Consider the following 20,565-nt stretch of genomic DNA (forward strand, 5'->3'; position numbering starts at 1 on the left):
GTGTGTGTGTGTGTGTGTGTGTGTGTGTGTGTGTGTGTGTGTGTGTGAAAATAGTCTCTGTAGCCCAGGCTAGCCTCATTATGTATCAAGGGCAACCTTGAAATTCAGATCCTCCTGACTCTACTCCCTAAGTGCTGAGGTTAAAGGCATGTACCACATGCCTGTATGGGGTGCTCAAGGTAGAACCCAGGGCCAGGACCTCATGCATGCTAGACAAGCACTCTTCCAGCTGGATGACATCCCCAGCCCTCTAGGGTTTTTTTTGGGACGGGGGGGGGGTGCAGAGAGGTTATTGTTGTTTTGTTTTTTAAGGTTTATTTTATGTATATGAATATTTTACATGCATGTATATAAGTCCACATGTGTGTCTGGTATGTGTGGAGGTTCAAAGAGGGCATTGGATCTTCTGGAACTGGAGTTACTGGTAATTGTGAGCCACCATGTGGGTGCTGGGAACTGAACCCAGGTCCTCTACAAAATCAACCAGAGCTCTTAACTGCTGAGCCATCTCTCCAGCTCCCACCCTGGCACCTCAGTGTTCTTATGAGGAGCTAAGTACCAGTGCACCGTGCACTGGAGTACCCACTCATAAGGTCAGGGTCAGAGACCTCACATCAGCCCGAAGCCAGACTCCCCACTTTGGGCCCTATGGCACATGTGCTCAGGCACAGGGTTCCTCTCTAACCCGACACATTCATGCCATCAGAGACCAACAATTTTCTCCTCCCTGCAGACCACACTCTGCCCCGCTCCCCAATACTATAAGCATGCAGCTTTGAACTTGGCATTTCAACAGGCCTGTCCTGAGGGACCATCACGTTAACTCTGTGTTGTCCTCTCCCCTTCCTTCCTTCCTTCCTTCCTTCCTTCCTTCCTTCCTTCCTTCCTTCCTTTCTTTCTTTCTTTCTTTCTTTCTTTCTTTCTTTCTTTCTGTGTGTTTGGGTCTTGCTCTGCAGCTAAATCTTCAGGAACATGCAGGGTCTTGAAAGTCAGAGGAGGGCGAGCAGCCAAACATGCTTCACTGCAGTTTAGAGGGCAGTGATTACAGGATTAAGAATGTTGGTGGAATGTCTCAGTTGTTCACAAGAAACATGAAAGGGAGGAGCTGACTCTAGTCAAACTAAAAACAACCCTGAGGGCATCTGGTTAATACATTCCGATAAAGCAAAGGGGACCACAGGGAAGCTTAGCATTAAATGACAGATGATGGAAAGTGAGAAAAGACCAGTGATTACAGGCCACATTCCACCACAGGCTGTGTCTGCAGTTTGGACCTGCCTGTCTAGAGATGGAGGCAGGGCCTCAGCTTCCTGACTGGACCATGTGTTAACAGATGCAAGGGCATGCACCAAGCCTCAAGTTCAATTCCCAGGACTGCTAGAGTGGGGGAGGGTAGAATACTGACACACTAAAACTATCAGCACACTTAGGAGGTAAACCACAGCAATAAAGCAGCACTTATTTCAGAATGCAACAACATTTTGAGTTTAAGGTATGTGTGAATGCACCACATCGTGGGAATTGACACCCCCCCCAAAAAAACAAACAAACAAACAAACAAACATGAATTCATCACATGGATATGGAGACTCCAAACTCAGCTCTCTTCTTGATACTAAAAAATAAAATCCTCTTTTGAGTTCTTGGTCAAGTAGGGTTCCAAAAACACCCTCAAACACTGTAAGTCATTTCTAATGCTCTTGGTTACCCTGCAGATAATACACACTTGAGTCACAGGACATGGAGAAATCAAGCTGGTACTGACTTGGGAGCTTCATACTTACTGCCCAGCATTCATAGTACCAGAAGGTTCCATTTACAATACTGAGAGAGAGAGAGAAGTAGTCAGCAATCTCGCCGAGCTGTGAACCCCATGAACCACTGTACTGACTACCTGGCAAAATATGCCCTCTGCTGCAAGAGTGTCATGAATGTTCTGGAAGTAACCGAATACTTCCTGATTAGATCTAAAGTCTGTTCCATGAGACAGAACCTGTGCCTGGTACTGTTAATTGGGCCCTAATCCAATGGCTGGATGGATCACAGGGCATAGGGAAAACCTACGACTATTATTCTGCTAAATGGACAGAGTAATAAACGGCTTAATTGAGGAAGAGGGATAGAAAGATTATAAGAGCAGTAGGAACTGCATGTCCACAAAGAAATATTATTTGTTGGACACGACAGCAAATCAGAGCACTTATGAGTGCAGATACAAGACCTGAACAAGCTCAAAATCCCACCATGGGCAGAGAAGGGGCTCAGGAAATCACATCTCTAGCTAAAGAGCAACATGCACCTGATGGCTGCTGATGAAGGGAGAGTCAGTTTTCTTCAGTAATGTGGCCCCCGAGAAGGCTGCCCATGCTCCAGCAGATGGTCCTACAGCCATCCATGCACATACAGGAAACACTAAGTGAAGACAGCGTCAGTCTGTCTGTCTGCCTGATGTCTGTTTGTTTGTTTTAAAAAGAAAACACATAAAGCTTGGAGGGAATAGTGGTAGGAGGATAGGAGAGAAATTGGAGAGAGAGAGAGAATAGGAGGTGGACTTGATCAAAACACATTAATATGCATGCATGAAATTCTCAATAAAAATGAAATCAATAAAATTAAAATATATCTACCCTTTAGCCTAACAATATATTTCCATCTTCGTTTGAAACCCAATGTCATGCCTAATTAAGTTCATGAGAAACAGTTCCACTAATGGTAGAAACACACAAGAATGGTCGTTATGCCGCCATTATTAAAACTACTGTGCACTCTCAGACAAGACAAAGGGCAAAGACACAGAAACTGGAATAGGCAAGGGATCATCTACTGCAGATGTGTCCTATATACAGAATATATGGACAATATCGGTCATGAGGGCAGGGACGGGGGCTCTCCTGGGTAGGAGTGATCCATGTCACAAGCCCCCAGCTCTGCCAAACATTGGTCTAGAGCTGTAACTGATGAAAAAACAAATCCTGACAGTATATTATTTGTCGGAGCCTTAAAGAGAGAGTGTAAGGGTGACCGCTCTATGCTTTGGAGAGAAAACAGATAACTGAGGACACCCAGCCCAGCCAGGTATTAAAGGGTTATTTACTAGGAGCCTACTGAGGTGAGCAAGGGCTTGGAAAGCTCCAGCTTCTGTGTGCAAGGACACGTGTGTCTCTCACACTCGCATGGGTCCCAGGAGAAAACAGAGCAGTCCTGAGCTTGGATTACTGGAGGGTTGGCATGCCCTGCCGTGACTGGCCAGCTGAAGGAAGTGTGGCCTCTTCTAGGGCCAATGCAACCCCTAAAAAGTATGGAGATATGGAGAGAGGTGTCTGACCTCCATCCAGTCTCCTCAGGTGCCTTCCAGCAGGAGAGCAGAACAGGGACGGAGCCAGACAGGATGGGGAAGCAATCCTCCTGATCAGTGTGTGTGAGGTGCTATGATTGTTTTTGGTTTTTTCCATAGGTTGTCGAGGATATCCTAGCTAACCAAGAGGAGGAAGAAAAACTCAAAAAGAAAAAGAAAAAAGAAGAAAGGGAGACTAGGGTCCAAAGACGCAAAATTGATGAGAAGAAAGGCTCCCAAAAAGACAAATTGAAGGTAAAGAGTGTGTAACTTTTTTAGAATTCTCTTGCTTTACTCTGGCTTTGCTCAGTTCTCAGGTCAAGGGGTAACCTTGAAAGCTGCTAAGGTCGCCATCGGCAGCTTCAGACTTCATTTTGTTTTATGTTGACCAGCGTTCAGTCACAACCTCGTCTTCATTTCCTAAGTACCTATTAGGACAACTGTCAGTTTATATAATTTACATAATTATTTCCCCCAAAATAAGTCACCCCACTTGTCTTTCTTCAAGACAAGCTGTTTGTCAAATCAAGGAGCCACTGTGAAGTGAAAATACCCCTGTCTTTGTTAGCCCAAATGTGCTCATTTGAATTCAGCATAAAACTGAACTTAGCCAGTGCAGTGGGGCATGCCTTTAGATCCAGCACTAGGGAGGCAGAGGCAGGCTCATTTCTGTGAGGTCGAGACCAGCCTGATCTACAAAGTGAGTTTAGGGTAGCCAGAGCTGTTACACAGAGAAACCCTGTCTCAATAAAATAAAATAAAATAACTAAGCAATAACAAACAAACAAATAAAACTAAAACACTGACACTGGCAGTGCCTTACCAGCACCTTCAGAAACCACCAATAAAGTGTAAGCAACTAGCATTTACCCCAGGAGATAGTTGGGTAAAATATATTAGCCCTGCCTTATTTGCCAGCTCCTGTTTTGTTTTAATTACATGCTGTCTTAGTTTCATTTCTATTGCTATGATGAGATACCCTGGAGGAAAGAAAAGAGCAACTTAGGTGAGAAAGGGTTTGTTGTGACTCACAACCTGAGCAGCTACAGTCCATCACAGCTGGCCCTCACGGCGGCAGAAGCTTGGGGCAGCTACTCACACCTAGGCAAGAGCAGAGAGAAATGAATGCGTACATCTTGCTTGCCTGCTTGCTTGTGTTCGGCTTCATTCCTTCACTTTTTACAGCTCAGGAGCCCTGTCTAAAGAATGCTGCAGCACACAGTGGGCTGGTCCTCCCACATCAATTAATGTCATCCAGACGATCCCCATAGATAAGCCCACAGGCCAACCTCATCTGGATAATGCCCTATTGAGACTCTCTACCCAGAGTAGAGAGTGATGCTAGATTGTGTCCAGTTGACAGTTAAAGCTGACCATCAAACATATCTTGCTGCCTCTTTGGACGTAATTGCTTGTTACTCCCAGGACACAGAGTTGGCACCTTGACACACGTCCTATGCAGGGCGCGATTGGGAGTGGAGGTGGATTGCTTGTTTGATGCTATCTCAGGTCAGTACTCCAAGTCCTCATCCTCAAGCACATCATCCATCCTGGTTAGAAGGCCAGGGAGGGAGGGGGGAAGAGTTCCACTATACTTGTATGGGCACTGGCTTGCCCGCCTTGACCCTCACAAAGTGGTGGGAAGTTGTCACTCAGAAACCTTGGAGAGCCTTCATATCAATAATGATCGATTACCTTTTTCACTAACCACTATTAGTAAAAGTCATGCTCTTCCTGAAACATCACACAAGCAGAGAGCTGAACATCCTGTAGGTCCATGAGATTGTCAGAAATACTCATCACTGAGAAGAAAAAGCCACATAGGCACAGAATACTGATCTGAACAGCTGGACTTTTGGCCAGCATTTGAAGATCCCATCACTGCTGGGCCAGTGGGATGAGGGAAGGGTGGAACTTTCTTTGGATCTCTGTGTTTTCACATAAGAACATCATGGACCATGGGGCAGGAAGATAATAACAGGCAGAGGAAATAGATGTCTGCAGTGAAACAATATTTAGCAGAGAAGACAGGGCTGTTGCACACATGAACTCCCAATGGCGTGACTGCAGGCAGAAGGCCTGTACAGGGCCAAGCCAGCCAAAATGCCAGCGTGGACTAGGGACGAGCTTGTAAAGCCATTCCTCTGGCTGAGGGATTATTGCCACAAGATGGCTGCAGACCATCAAGGGAGATTCCATTTTCTTCAAGGATGTGGCCCATGCACATATAGGCAGACCCAGTAGATTTGAAAAAAAAAAAAAACCCAAAAACAAAAAAGACATGGATGGGGAGGACATGTGGGATAGATTTGCTCAAAAATACATTATATACATGTATGAAATTCTCAAGTGATGGAAAAATTCAAGTAAAAAAGGAGAGTGTTCTAAAATAAAACACCTGTAGGTCATTTGATCCCTTCATCAGAATCTCAGCAAAATCATGAAATGTTGAAAACAGGAACATTTTTCTTCTGTCCCTGGATCCATCTCAAGACACCACGTTGAGCTTTTAGACAAGAAACAAGAACCACACAGGAAATTTGGTCTTCCTTTTGGAGCTAATGGCAGAGAAAACAAAACCCCAAAACAAATCCACATCTGAGCTTCTAAATTTAAATTTTCATATAAGAATTTTAGAAAACATTATTCACCTCACTATTTTAGCCTAGTACTGCAGCATAAACTTGTGCTCCCATTGTGAAAGGTGGAAGCGGGTGCTTCTCTGGGCTCCCTAGTGCTCAAGCCTGGCCATTTGGTGAGTCCCAGGGCAATGAGAGACCCTGTCTTAAAACACATGGTGACACCGGGTAGTGGTGGTTCATGCCTGTAATCCCAGCAGCTGGGAGGCAGAGGCAGGTAGATCTCTGTGAGTTCAAGGTCAGCATTGTCTACAGAGAGAGTTCCAAGATAGCTAGGACTACAGAGAAACCCTGTCTGGGGGGAGGGGGGAGTAGACTCCACGGGCTGGAACAACGGCTCAATGTGTAAGCATGAGCTGCTTCTCCAGAGGACCCAGTTTCGATTCCCAGCAATCACAGTGTCACCACCATCTGTAGCTCCAGTTCTAGGGAGTCTGATGCCCTCTTCTGACCTTCATGGGCACCATACACACACACGGTACACATACATACATGCCTACAGACAGACAGACAGACAAAACACTCATAAATAAAAAAGTAAATAAATAACTTTTAAAGTTGAGTTCAGGGCTGAGGAGATGCTCTCTCATCAAGCACTTACCACAGAAGTGTGAGAAGCAGAGTTCAGATCCCCAGGACCCACATAAGTGCCAGCTGGGCTTGGCAGAGCACCTGTCAGTCCCGCTTCAGGAGACACGGGGAAACCCAGAGCAAGCTGGTTGGTGAGACATGACATCAGTGAGCTCTAAGGTAGATTGAGAGGTAATCCAGGGTGATTCCACGTCAAGCGCAGGTCCCACGTGCACACACATGCCTCCCCTACACACACACGCGCGCACGCACGCACGCACGCGCACGTTCTAGACATAGACATGCCTACTACACATACAGAAGACAGTGCTGTGTGTTGGGGAGGAGGAAGAGTAGAACCCTTGTAAATGCAGCAAGCTGGACTCCACCAAATGCAAAGCCCCTTGCAGTGTGAACGGCCTGACACGGAGGATTTAATCGGGAAATGGCAAGCTATGGCTGGAAGATACAATAGAAACACTCTCACAGAGGACACTGTATAGAATATATAATGAAATCTCACCATTTCCTAGTTTAAAAATTACTTTTCAATGGATTTTTAGTTTGTCGTCTAAACTGTTTAAGATTTCAAACAGTGCATTCCTGCTCCCATCCATCCATGGGGGATATCTAAATTAGTGGCTACCTCCATGGAAGATACCTCTATGGGGGACCACTTCACGGGGGATAGCTCAATGAGCAGATTCTGCATTATAGACAGCTTCATGAGGGGATACCTCTGGGATGGGATACTTCTGTGAGGGAACCCTGAAGCCAGGATATTTTCTGCCAATGCACGGTCACTTCTGCAAACATGCTGTCAGCAGCAAAGTAATGTCATTTGTCTGGCTGTGGCTCTCGTGGTTCTCATGCTGCCTTGAGGGAGGAAAACAAGAAAGGAACCCAGCCTACAATTGCGCCCTCCTTGCGGAAACCACATTGTACAGCATTGTGAATTGTTGTGAGTGCTCTGACTGGACCAGAACATGACCAGAGTGCCACTGGGCAGCTCTTTGTGCCCGGACACTGCACCACCAGCTCTGAGAGCTCTTGGTTGACGGTGTCACCCACCATGACCAGCCACAATCTTCTCTCTAGTCTCTTGGCACAAGGAGGAGCTCTGTATTGAACAATTAGGCCCCAGCCATGGGATGGCACTATCCACACCCAGAGTGTGTCCCTCCTGCTCGGCCTCTTCTGTCTCACAGTCACATCCAAAGGTTTGTCTCCGTGGTGACTCTAAATATCATTAAGTTGACAACAAAGATTAACAGCCATCACATATACCTTCAGATAAGACCGGTGAGAGGCAGAAATGGCCTGTTACAAAGACGAAACCCAGCACTATGAAGACTGTACTTCACTGCCCAACTGTGTCGGTCTATGAGAAGATAAGAGAATGTTGCCTTCTATCCCTCAGCTGTTCGAGGAGAGACCTAAGAGTTTCACACAGTCAGGGTATGAAGTGAGGGTGGGGCGGGGCAAATGAAGTTTAGTTACACCAACCAACAAGGAAAGAATCAGAAGTGACTTGCTGCACCTTTCAACTGGTAAAACCCGTAACTCCTTAGCATTCAAGGACAGGGAGCACGCGTTCAGAGAACAATGAAAAGTTCCTTCCGTTAGGAACAATGAGGGTGACCCTTGTCCTTTGAGTTTTGTATTTTGCACAGTGCTGTGTGTGATGGTGTCATTTGTGGAATTAATGGGGTGTGTGGCTTTGCTGCGAGGCAGCAGGAAGATCCAGAGGGTACTGTGAGTGCCTTCAGGGAGCCAGATCCTGCTTTCTGGCATCGGTAGACAGTGTGTACAGTAAACAGGCCCTGACTGAACAGATCTGAAAAAAATGCAAGGATAGGGCTTGTGTAGGCTCACCCCCCTCACTGGGAGCACCTGGCTCATTGGGCACCCAAAACAAGCTTATTAAAGTCATCAGTGATAACATGAGAAGGGGGGAGAAGTGGCATGCAAAGTGCAAGAGACAAGAAGGATGGCCTCCCTGGCCTGGCATGGAAGTGGCTAAGAACTCAGATCCATGAGTTAGCTCCTTCATCCATCTCCTCTGAAGATGTGTGTGCGTGTGTGTGTGTGTGTGTGTGTGTGTGTGTGTGTGTGTGTGTATGCAACCAAGACCCAGGTTCTCACTTCTCACCCACCCTGCCTTAGCCTTCCCAGCTCAATGCTGAGCCTGAGCGAGCTGTGTGCATGACACCCATTTGCCCACAGCAGCCAGGGCTTTGCTTTCCTCTCTTCAGAACACTCTCCAGCTTCTCGGCTCAGCTAAGAACAGCAGGGGCATGGCCGGGAAGTTCCCGTCAGAAAACACAGTGCTGTGACCTCACGCAGTGCACTTCTGTGGCCCTATGCAAGCAAAGATAGGGGGAATCAATGACCCTTGGGTTACGATGGCAGAGTCAAACTTCCGAAGAAAATCCTGCAATACTCCAGAGAAGTCATGTATGAAATACTTAGAACAGCAGCCGAAGAAGGAATTACTCAGTGAAGCAGAAGGCTCTTTATCGAAGAAAGAAATGCACTTGGAGGAGGAAGCAGAAGCTCCGAGCTGCCCTTTACCCTTCAGTGAGAAGGCAGCTCATATAACTGCTAATTATGTCATTACTGCATGGGAGGCTGGGCTCTGTTATGTCATGGGAATGTCTAGTGTTCTCTCTTTAAAATCAGCAGGATTAGATGTTTCCCAAACCAGTCTCACGGCGGGTTTTGCCCCTGAGAACTTGAACTTTATTGTAGAAATAAAAAGAGGCCTCTAGTTTTGCTTTTATGTTCCTGCCTCAAACACCTGTTGCATACAAAGCTGTCCACTGGTTTCAGACAGAACAGGAAGCATGTGTGAGATGGCAATGTTGCCATGAGGGTCCTGGGCCCAGAGCAGGGAGAACAAGCACGCTGATAGCCTGTGATGTGTATAGAGAAACAGATTTCTATCAGTGGGAAAGGCCTCTCCCACAGCGCCACTGTGTCAGTTCCAGCCAAAGCAGGGTCCCAGTGGCCAATCCTGCCTCTGCTGCCCTGCCTTTAGGCCGAGACCAAGGTCTGGGACCTTTCAAGGCTCTTCCTCTCTGCTTGGCTTTTTTTCCTGTCTGTGTGTCTGTGTGCATCTCTTGCTTTCTTCCCTGCCTTCTCCTACACACATCTGTATATCTGTGTCCTTTTGTTTCATGTGAACATGGATGAACTTTTCATTGTTTAAACAGACGACTCACCCACATTTCTCTCTCCTGTTATGGCTCTGCAACACCACTTGTGTCCCTTCCCTGGAATCCTCTCCTCCTCCTCCTCCGTCTCTTCTTCCTCTTCCTTCTCTTGATTTTTCTTCTGTTCCTCCTCCCAACCCTCTTCCATACCCCACTCCTCCCTCCTCTTCTTCCTCCTCCTCTCTTCCTCCTGACCCATCCTCCTCCTTTTCTTCTTGCTCATTCTCCTCTTTCTCTCCTCTTTCTTCCTGTCCCTCCTCATCCACCTGATGATCCTTTTCCTCTCCTCCTCCTGCTCATTCTCCTCTTTTTACTCCTTCTACTCCTCTTCCTGTTCTCTGGCCCCCATAGTTCCATGGTCATTGGTAATGTAATCACTGTTGGAAATGATTTGACTTGATTTCCATAGCTGCTTAGGTGTGGTTTGGTTGCTGTTTGTTGCAGGATTTTCTTTCCTCCTCTCTGAGACATGCAGGGAGTGGGCCCTCAAGCATAGGCTCCTCACTGAGACCCCTACAAATAACTCCAGAAGAGCGTTTCGTCCCAACAGGTGCATAAACTGCAACCCAGAAATGTAAGAACCTAAGAAAAGCAAGAGAGTAGGACCACTCCAAAGGTCACAGCCCTTTGGAAAATAATCCAAATACGCTGAGGTTGATGAAACGCCAAGAATGCAAAACACTGGCTAGAAGGCACCAGCAACTCCAAAGATACAGATGACTGAAGAGAGGGAGTAGATGAGAAAGCCAGAAGCCTGGATAAAAAATTCAGAGAGAAAGTAAAGGTTTTAAAGAAAAACCAAAGAGAGAAAGAGAGCGAAACTAAAATTTTAGAAATGAAAACCTCAATAAATCAAAACAAAAAATATCAACAGTAGACTAGATCAAGCTAAAGAGAGACTCTCAGGGATGGAGGACAAGATTAAGGATACACTGTACTCCAACAGCAGTAAAGCAAACAAAACTAAAAATGACCATAAGTGTGCCAGGCTCCAGGACCTGAGCTAGAGATCAAAAGCAATAATCCATGATGTAGATACTGAGATAAAAATGAAAGGCTCCAGAGTCCACATTAAGGGGGGGGGGGGGGGGACATGGTGGCGGTGTGACACACACCTTTAATCCCAGCACTTGGGAGGCCAAGGTAGGTAGAGTTCTGTAAGTTTGAGGCCAGTCTGGTCTACAGAGTTCCAGTGTAGCCAGGGCCACACAGAGAGACCCTGTCTTGAAGGGGTGGGGGGAAAGCCAAGCACAATGGGAGGCAGAGACAGGAAGGTTCCTGGCCCTGTTGGCCAGCTAGCCTTGCCAAACCAGAGCACTCCAGGCTCAGAAAGAAACCCTGTCTCAAAACTAAGATGAAAGTAAGGAAGACATCCACTGTCAATCTCTGTCCTCTACATATACATAAATGTCTGTCACCTGCGCACATACATCCTTACACACACGAGAGCGCACACACACACAAACACACACACACACTCTTGTGCACACACTCACACACAAACACTCACACACACACACACACACACACACACACACACACGTGCCTGCAAACATCATGCCTCTCAAAAGGAACTCCAAAAGCCAAGTAAAGAAATTAAAGCAGATAGAAGATAGGAAGACCACAAATGCAGAATCCATGCCTGAAATGGTTCTATCACCCAAAGCAGTCTACAGAGTCAGTGTAATCCCACTCAAAATTCCACTGACATTCTTCACATAAACAAACAAACAAACAAAAGTCCTAAAACCCACACAGACACACAAAGGCCCAAACATCCAAAGTAGTCCTAAACAAAAAGAATATTGCTATATTGCTGGAGCCATCACCATAACCAACTTCAAACTGTACCGTAAAGCCACAGTAACCAAAAGAGCGTGACACTGGCACAGACAGGCATGTTGAGCAGTGGAACAGATGAACAGACAAGAAGCCCTGGAAATACACCCACGCAGCTACAATCACCAAATATTTTACAAAGGAACCCAAAACAGGAACCGGAGAAGAGACAGCGTCTTCAAGTAGTGCTAAGAAAACTGGATACCATGTGTAGAATGGCTTTCATCAAGAATACAAAAAAAAAAAAAAAAAAACCAGACATTATGGTGCAAGCCTTAAGGCACAGGCAGGTAGATCTCTGTGAGTTCAAGGTCAGGCTGGTGATAGTTCCAGGCACCAATAGCTACATAGTGAGACCCTCTCCAAAAGTAAATAAATAAATAATAACAACAATAATAAAACAAGCAAAGATAAAAATAATATAAACACTAATGTGAGTTCCTTCAAAAATGTCTGAAAGAGAACCGTCTGGCTACACCACCCCTATACCTACATTTGAAAGGCTCTAAGTCCATGTCACGGACAGGGTCCCTGCACATCCATGTTCACAGAACTACCTTCATAGCAACCAAGATAGTAATCAGCCTAAGTCCATCTGTGTCCATCAACAGACCAGATAAAGAAAATGTGGACCACACACACAACAAAGTTTTACTTGTCTGTAAATTACAATAGTGTGCCATTGACAGGAAACAAATGGAACCCATGTGAAGCAAGATAAGCCAGACGAGAGATGAGAGATGAGTGCTGTGTTTTCTCTGATATGAAGAAATTAGATTGTTTTAAAAGTGTGTGGAATAGAAGGTCGTTATTTGAATTAAGGAAGAGGCCAGTGGGAGGAGAAAGGAGGAACAAATGAAGGTGATGGGGATGGTTATGAGGAAATTAAAATAACAGACACATGAAGGGAGGGGAAAGGATGAGAAGGGGCTGGTAACAGATGAGAGTGTGGTCACTCTATCTGGACACAGGCAGGACGTCTGCCCCTGAGCACCAGCTGTCCCTGCTGCTGTTTGTGGTTTTTGTCTCTTGATGGGGTGTCTCGATACCCAAGGGCAGGACAGAGGCCAACCCTGAGCAACCCTGCCCCCTGGGCGGGCTCCTCAACCCATGAGCTTTACTTTAATATCAGCCCCACCGATTAGCGGCTCCTCTGCTCTGTGCTCCGGTACTTTAGGGACCAAATTCTTTCCTGGCTCTGAAAGGCAGGTGGCTTCTTTACCTGCCTGCCAAGCTGTGGTCCTGGGACTCCTTCTCTAGGCCCCTGGGCATCTGCACAGAAGCCTGCACCTCTTGCTTCAGCTGTCTCTCCTGGTGATCAGGGAACTCCAAGCACCTGCAGTCTAGCAAAAGCCTGTGGGAGGAGGGCCCCAGCTTTGCCAAGCAGAGCACAGGGCTCATCTAGGGTCAGAGACTGACTGGGGTCTAACTTGATAGAGTTTGAGCAGTTGTCTTAAGTGGGGCCTTCTGGAATGTGGTCTTTGTGTCTCCCTTGCTCACTCAGGCCATCCTTGTAGCAGGTGTTGGTGCCTCGTTCTTTCCCGTGGGTGGAGGGGAGCATAGTATTTATTCATCTGTGGGCTGAGAATGCATGTTTTATAATCTTCTTTCACCCAATAAATGTTTGTGATAGGCAGAAATGCCAGCTCCAAGACCAAGGGACAGCACCACTATTCATGACCCTCTGTCTGCTGGGAAGTGGAGGACTGTCACAGGAAGGAACACTCATGAGAGTGTGGGCAAATCCAGCCAGTGCTGGGATGTAACGCTGGCTGCTGGTGGGAGATTCCTGGGGGAGAGGGTTCTGAGCCCAAAACCATCAGAAAGCGTTAGTGGCCGGAAAAAGGAGACGGATAAAGGAGGAGGCAAGGAGAGAGCATGCCACTGTGTGCAAGACAGCATCCTCCTCCACATGGCTGCAGCAATGTCAGAGCAAGGAAGTGGCCTGGGGGTAGGGGACAGGGCTGGGAGGGCTGCTTGCAGCCTGCTACAAGGTGGCACTTTGTCCTATGGGGACAAAGTCAACAAGGAACTTCAGGACAGATGTCTCAGGGCATCAGTTGAAGGGAGTCTTAAGATTGATCGTATCTGTGCCTGAGTCCCTTCAGGAAGGACATAGAGGGAGGCCCTGAGTTGGACAGTATATGAGCAAGGGTCCTATCAGATGACCGAGATAAGAAGAGAGTAAGACCTCAGGAAGTGCTGGAGTCAGGACCTGTGGCTTGGCACCATTTGTGTATGAAAACAGGGAGGGGGAGCAGTCAGGATTGGTGGCACAAAGGTCGTGCGGTGTCCAGGGCTGTGGACACACAGTGATTGGAGAGCCACCATGCAGAGAAGTGCCTGTCCTACAGATGCCTCAGTAGCCTGGCCACCCATGCTTCCAGTACCAGCTGGGGAACTTCCCTGGTGGACAGGGCAAGATCCTCAGCCCTGTCAGACACAACCTCTGCACCTTTTGGTCTGGTCTTGACAGATAAATTGCACCTGTAATTAACAAGAATATTCTTCTGCTCTGAACAGGAAGAAGATGAGGAATGGAAAATGTCACCAAGTCTTTTCCTTAAATTGATGGAGGAAGGAAACAGCTCATACAAAGGTCAGTCTCATAGAATACCTGGTACTCAAGGGGTCACCCTGTCTGCCATCTGTGGCCAAGCTCCAGTGCGTAGACAGGCCTTAGACCAGCCAAAACCTGTCCCTCTCCAGCAACTTATGCTTCCTCAAAGCATAAGTTGGTGTGGTGGCTACTGTCCTAGTTTAACAAAAACAACCTGGGAAAGAAAGGGCTTCTTTCAGCTTACAGTCTGCCATGAAGGGATGTCAGGGTAGGCACTCAAGTTAAGAACCTGGAGGCAGGAACTGAAGCACAGACTTTGTAGAAACACTGCTTACTGGCTTGCTGCTGATGGCTGCTTCAACTTGCTTTCTTATAGAACCACCTGCCCAGTGGTGGCCCCGCCCACAGTGAGCTGGACCCTCCCACATTAGTCATCAACCAAGAAAGTGCCCTCAGAGACTTGGTTACAGGCCAATCTGATGGAGGCATTGTTTTTAAACTAAGACTCTCTCTTTCCAGATGACTCTAGCTTATGATAAGTTGGTAAATTAATTAGTTAATTATTAATTAATTAATTGAAAATAGAGTAACCATCACAGTTAGTTTTTTATTTTCAACTTGACACAACCCAAAATCACCTGGGAGAGAATCTCAAAGAACTGTCTAGATGAGGTCAGCCTCTAAGCATGTCTCTGAGGGATTGTCTTCTGTTCTTGATGTGGGAAGCCCAGCCCCTTGTGGGTGGCACCATTTGAGGCCCTGGACTATATAGAAGCTGAGATGGCTAGCTTGGTGACAGCAAGAAGGCAGCACGGGTGATTTGTTTCTCCCTGCTGCTGACTATGGGAGTGATGTGGCCATTCAGTTGAGCTCCTGACTTGGCTTCCCTACAGCAAGGCACTGTAGCCCAATAAACCCTGGTTTTTTCAATCGGGGCATTTGTCACAGCAACAGAAATGAAACTAGGAAAACTGAGGACAGAGACACACGCAGGCTAGAAATGTTCTAGAATTTTCCCCAGTTTTGCGCACCTCAGCTGACCATGCTCTTGCTTAGTGGCATGAAGAAAGGAATTACATTAAGGAAATGAGATCCACGGGTACAAATCTTAATCCTCTCAGACAAAGGCCAGTCTCAGTTCTGACAATCGCTTTGTTCGTGGTTCAGTCCCATTAGTGTAGCCAGAACCTGGCAAGGTGAGAGCAGATGGGCTCCGCCCTTTCTCCCATCTCCATTCTAAGTTGCCAGGACTGTTATCCAGCTTCCTAGCCTCACTGCGCCCTCGGGATAAACCTTAAAGGATGGGTGGCCAGTGAGGCCCTGGGCCCTGGTGTGTTGTGGAACTTCCTGGGAAATGTAACAAGGCCGTAAAGGGGAACATTATCAAATGTAGTTAATCACGGACTTCCTTCCCAACCTGAGTCTGCTCTGGACAGCAGCGGGTCAAATAAATAAGAGACTGATAGGTAGGTAGATATATAGATAATTTAATGTTGATTCAAAGTGTTTATCCCAGTAAATTGAGTTATATCCTTAACAACAAGTTCACTATAGTTACAAGTTCATTTGCTAAATATATTCTAGCAGGAACCCTGCTTAGAGACCACTAGAGGTAGGGCCGTACAGGGAACTCTGGGAGAAGCCACAAGTAACGGAGACTCTGTCAGCATATGGCACCTAAGTCCGTTGAGGAGGAAGGACATCAAAAGGATCAACTAACATTTACCAGGTGCCCAAAGCATGCAAAGACAATTTTTTTCTATGCCCGTGTCATTCAGTCTTCACAGGAATCAGGAAGTGAACATAGCCCCTTGTCACAGTGGACCGTTGGGAAGCCCTTTACAGTCCGAGAATTCATTCAAGTGTTTACATGCAATGAAGCACAGTATGCCACCAAAAACATCCACCCATCCGCATATTCACTTGGCAAACTCTGACTGTCCCCACCATGTCTGATGCCATGTTGATCTGGAAGCAAATATGTGTCAGTCCTCGATATGCCCGCAGGGCATTGCATGTTGGATTGGCAGATAGGGAGGGCCCCCGCTGGGTAGTTACATGAATTGGGAGGAAAGCAGAGGTGTGCCCTGAGCAGGCAGGACCTTTGGCAACCCACTCAGCAAGTCCAGGTCTAAACACGGTTCTATTGATATACCTGCACGCACGCACACACACACACACACACACACACACACAAACGTGTGTGTGTGTGTGTGTGTGTGTGTGTGTGTGTGTGGACAAGAATGATGACTGGCAAGACACTGCACTGCAGTCTTGGTTTGGGGCCTTTCTACCAACTTGACTGTGCTGTGTGCTTATTGCCTCCCACCAGCCTTCAGGATGGTTTCCACACAGAGGAGCCCAGTAATGCCACATTCATTTTCTCCTGGGCCCTCTGCTGGGAGCCCTCCACACCCTCACAACCACCATGGGCCCTCCCTGGTCTCTACTCACTGCCAGCCCCACTCTTGACTCCTCTCCCTCACCTTGGTGGCACCACCATCCAAGCTATCCTGAGCAGGAGGGACTTCAGGTGTGTAGGGCCGGTGCACATTTTCACCCTCAGAGACCGGAAGAGCTGACTCCGCCCTTCCCTTTTCCCACAACTATGCAGAGAAGAGGAGGGCAGAGGAAGACAAATGGGGGAGGAACGCCTCCCTCATAACGCTAGGCACTCGGAAGCTCCCATCAGAACGTACCAAGGAATCATGGCGCGCACTGTGCAGAGCTGAGAGAGCAATCTGTGCGGGAGCTGAAGGCGCTCTGAGGCCACAGAGTCATCTCCCACTGACACTTGTCTTCCCCCGGCATGCGCAGCACACCCCCACAGCAGCAGCATGCCCCCTGCTCCCCTTGCTCACAAGGCTTGTCCCTTCAGCCCTAGTGCCAGGATTGCCTGCCTTTGGGCTGCTGCAGAGCTGTGGGTCTTCTCCCCACCTGAACCCCGTCGCCCCTCTGTACCCAGCTCAGATGCCAAGTAGTGGGTGTGTGGCTTCCCACAGTTGGGGCCCAAGTCCCACAGGGCAGGACCTGTCACCTACTTGCTCTGGAAGTGAGGCCTGGTCTGAGACTGATCAAGCCAGCAGCACCATAATTAACACAGAATTTACTTTCTTTGTGAAAGAATGAATAGAGAAATGAACACACCAGACAGAGGCAGATGGCACAGAGTCAGTTTTCACTGTCATTTTTAAACATGAGTGCAAGCAGTTTGTGTGCGTGTTTCTTTTTGACAAAAAGCAAAAACGAATTCGTGTGTGTGTGGGGGGGGGGGGGAGATTTGGTATTCCCATAGGAAGCCGGGTCTTGCAACTTGCAAGACCCACTGAAATCCAAGAAGCAGGGAGAAGCCTCAAGTGCCTGCTAGTTGGAGGCCTTGGCTGTCATCTCCCAGGTCTGCAATAACTTAAAGAGGGCTCTCTTCATCTTAGAATCCTTTTCATTAAAATCAAAGGTTTGCCTTCTCCAATAATACATTAGCATTTTAATCACTGAGATTAAGGCCCCTCCCAGCCCTCTTCACCGAACCACCCTCCCCTTCCCTTCCATGTGAAAGGGCCCTGGCCTGCTTTTCACAGCCTAGGGATAAAAAGCTCTTTCTGGCTGCGGGAGAGTGAGGGCAGTGAGTGGCCTCTGAGGGTCCCAAACAGCTTCCTGTATTTACAAATGCCCATGAAATTCCTGAAGGGATTGAAAAGTGCCCTGGCAGAAGTGTCATGAGAAAGCAACTTTTCGATGGAAAAATCAGCCCATTGAGACCTTGTAGAGGGGAGATCAGACGGCTTCTTGTGGGGAGCCCTGCTATGAAGCTTAGCTCCAGTGTGTGAACCTGTTACTGTGACTCTTAGGGGAATACTTGTGCTGTGGTCCCTCCTTGTTAAATATTCCACGATCCTTCTGCTATTATTGAAAGCCTTGTTCTCAGAGTCTAGCAATGCTAAGTGAGTCCCTGCAAATAGCAAAACAACTTTGCCCCCTGATGTCTTAATGTAACAGGTAAACTTTGTGGTGGCTGAAAACTTACCAATCCTGCAAGCTGGGAAGTTATCATTAGTAAATGACACTTTATAACACATTGAAGCTCTTTTTACTATTGTCAGGGGAAAACAGATTTTTTTTTTTTTTTTTTAACACAGAGAAGGAATCCAGTGAGCCAGACATGGCAGTCAGTCTTGGTAACTTAAAGGCTAAAATAGAAGACCTCTAGGTCATTGAGAACATGTCTCAAAAAAAGAGGCATCTATAAGCACTGCATTTAAACTGTTCTACATTTTAGAAGAATGTGTACTTCAGAAAATGAGCTTACTAAGAATGTTTTTATTTATTCCTTGATGCTTTCATATATGTATTCAATGTATTTTGATCATCTCGACCCCACCTCTCCCTCCCACTCTCCCTACTTCCCTCAGCAGGAACCCCTCCCACCTTCACAGTCTCTCTCTCTCTCTTTTTTTTTTTTTCATATTCTGCTGAGTCCAATCAGTGCTTCCCACACACCCGCTGTGGGAGCATCCACCAGAGCATGCGTGGCCACAGCAGCAGTACCCCGAAGAAACATGACAGCCCCAGCAGCCATGCGCTTCCAGTAGATCCTGGTTAGGAGTGAGGTTTAGTGAGCCACCTCCCCACCCATGCTGAAAAGCTCCCTGCCTTGATCGTGCATAGGCGAACACAGCTGCCGTGAATTCATGGGCGCAATGGTCATATCATGTCCAGAAGCAAGAATTTCATCTCTGTCAGCCCCATCTTCCTGCTCTTACATTCTTTCCTCCCCTTTTCCCACAATGTTCCCTGAGCCTTGGTGGGATGATTTAGATATTGAGAGATGAGCACTCACGTATTCTTAGCACTTTGCTAACACCTTCCCATTCAGACAAAAGCTTCTCTCACCACCACAAATCTAAGGGTATAGACATAACTGTTTAGGAGGCGGTTTGACACATCCATTATCAAGACAACAGTGGCAGAGTCCCACAGGGCCTATGACTTCCATAGCCATGGCTTTTAATCAGCTCTACAGTTTCAAGCATGAATTTCTTCCTGGGGAGCAGTCCTCAAAGCCAATCAGAAAGTGGTCGGTTGTCTCACAATAGCGACGCCACTGGTACGCCAGTGGGCACATCTTGCCTTGCAGCTTGCAAAGTTCAACTCTGGGTAAGACCATTTGTGACTTTTCTTCCCCAAAAGCTACATAGTACCATCTAGCTCTGTGAAAGCTAGAGGAAACTTCAACTTTATTTCCATATGGCTTTAACAATAGAGTCTTAACCATATCGTTACGATGGGCAACCAAAAATAATGGTCATAGCCTGTGTTGCTTTTAGGGTGTCTCTGGAGCTTCTACCAGAAGACACATGCCATTAAATGAAAACCACACTGTTAAGTGTGGGATAGTTTTCTATAAGAAGTTGTTGGTCAGTGAAGCTCCAGAGACACTTTTTTTTTTTTTTTTTTGCCAGACTTGTTCCCTGCTAGACCAGATGATGCTACACCATGAACTTCATTCTCAACAATTTTATCACCTTCAAACTAACTTTCTTCCAATGGTACCACTCATCTCCTCCCCCTCCCCCTGCACCCACCCTGTGCCCTGTCTAGGGGAGGACACATGGAAGAACTGGGTCTATGAAAAATCACCAGTTTGAAAGATGAGGGTTTTTTTTTTTTTTCCTGATTCTTACAAGTCCACATTGTGCCTTTTCAAGCACTTGCCTCCCGTCTAACACTTGCAGGCTTGCCCACATATCTTGGTGTGGAGACTATGGTGTGGTAAGATGAGTACTCTGATAATCACCCAGCTCAGCTCTCTCAGGCAGGACGTAGGGAGCTGTGTGAGAACCCTCGCTGGTGCTGAAATCTGCCAGGTTCCGTCCCAGCTAACATCTGCTGACCTCAGAGTTTGACGAGGAAGGAAAGCGGACCATGCTGGCATCCACTGCTTTCCCACAAATGACCATGTAGCCACTGGTGTGATGTCTGTAGCTCGCACACCTGACACACACTTTAAAAACTAGGCCTTGTGTCTATGTCTTACTGAAGCTCTTCTTTCCCAAGGGGTCTTGTCTCAGACTTCCCCGGAAAAACAAAACGGTCATCACTAACATATCTTTGTTTTCACATTATATTATCTCTTTTGTTAGGATAGCACAGGGCAGGTCTATAAATCCCATCACCCTCTAGCTGTTTCTGTTCCAGAAACAGGAAAGATTGGTGTGTGCTGAGATCACAGCTCTCGTTAACCTAGATATTGAACATATTTTTTAATTTCCTTTTTCTCTGTCTGTGGAGTACAGATGTGTGGCTGCACAAAGATGAATCTTGGAACTTCCCTCAGGACTATGACCCAGAGATTATCAAGGAGGAAAAGCGGAGGGAGTTAGAGTCGGAGATAAGGGTGCAGGTACGCCC

General features: G+C 47.0%; 1 protein-coding gene across 3 annotated transcripts in view; it reads left to right on the forward strand.

Moving 5' to 3' along the window:
- Iqca1 (IQ motif containing with AAA domain 1) overlaps nucleotides 1–20,565 on the forward strand; it is a 116,533-nt gene that overhangs the window by 51,428 nt on the left and 44,540 nt on the right. For all 3 annotated transcript variants that reach the window (XM_055616661.1, XM_055616663.1, XM_055616662.1), the window contains exons 8-10: nucleotides 3,455–3,589; nucleotides 14,121–14,196; nucleotides 20,451–20,557. In XM_055616661.1, the coding sequence (XP_055472636.1) occupies nucleotides 3,455–3,589; nucleotides 14,121–14,196; nucleotides 20,451–20,557 (318 nt within the window). The remainder of the gene's footprint in view (nucleotides 1–3,454; nucleotides 3,590–14,120; nucleotides 14,197–20,450; nucleotides 20,558–20,565) is intronic.

Source organism: Psammomys obesus, unplaced genomic scaffold (assembly GCF_907164565.1).
Source record: "Psammomys obesus unplaced genomic scaffold, mPsaObe1.curated_primary_1811, whole genome shotgun sequence".
Lineage (NCBI taxonomy): Eukaryota > Metazoa > Chordata > Mammalia > Rodentia > Muridae > Psammomys > Psammomys obesus.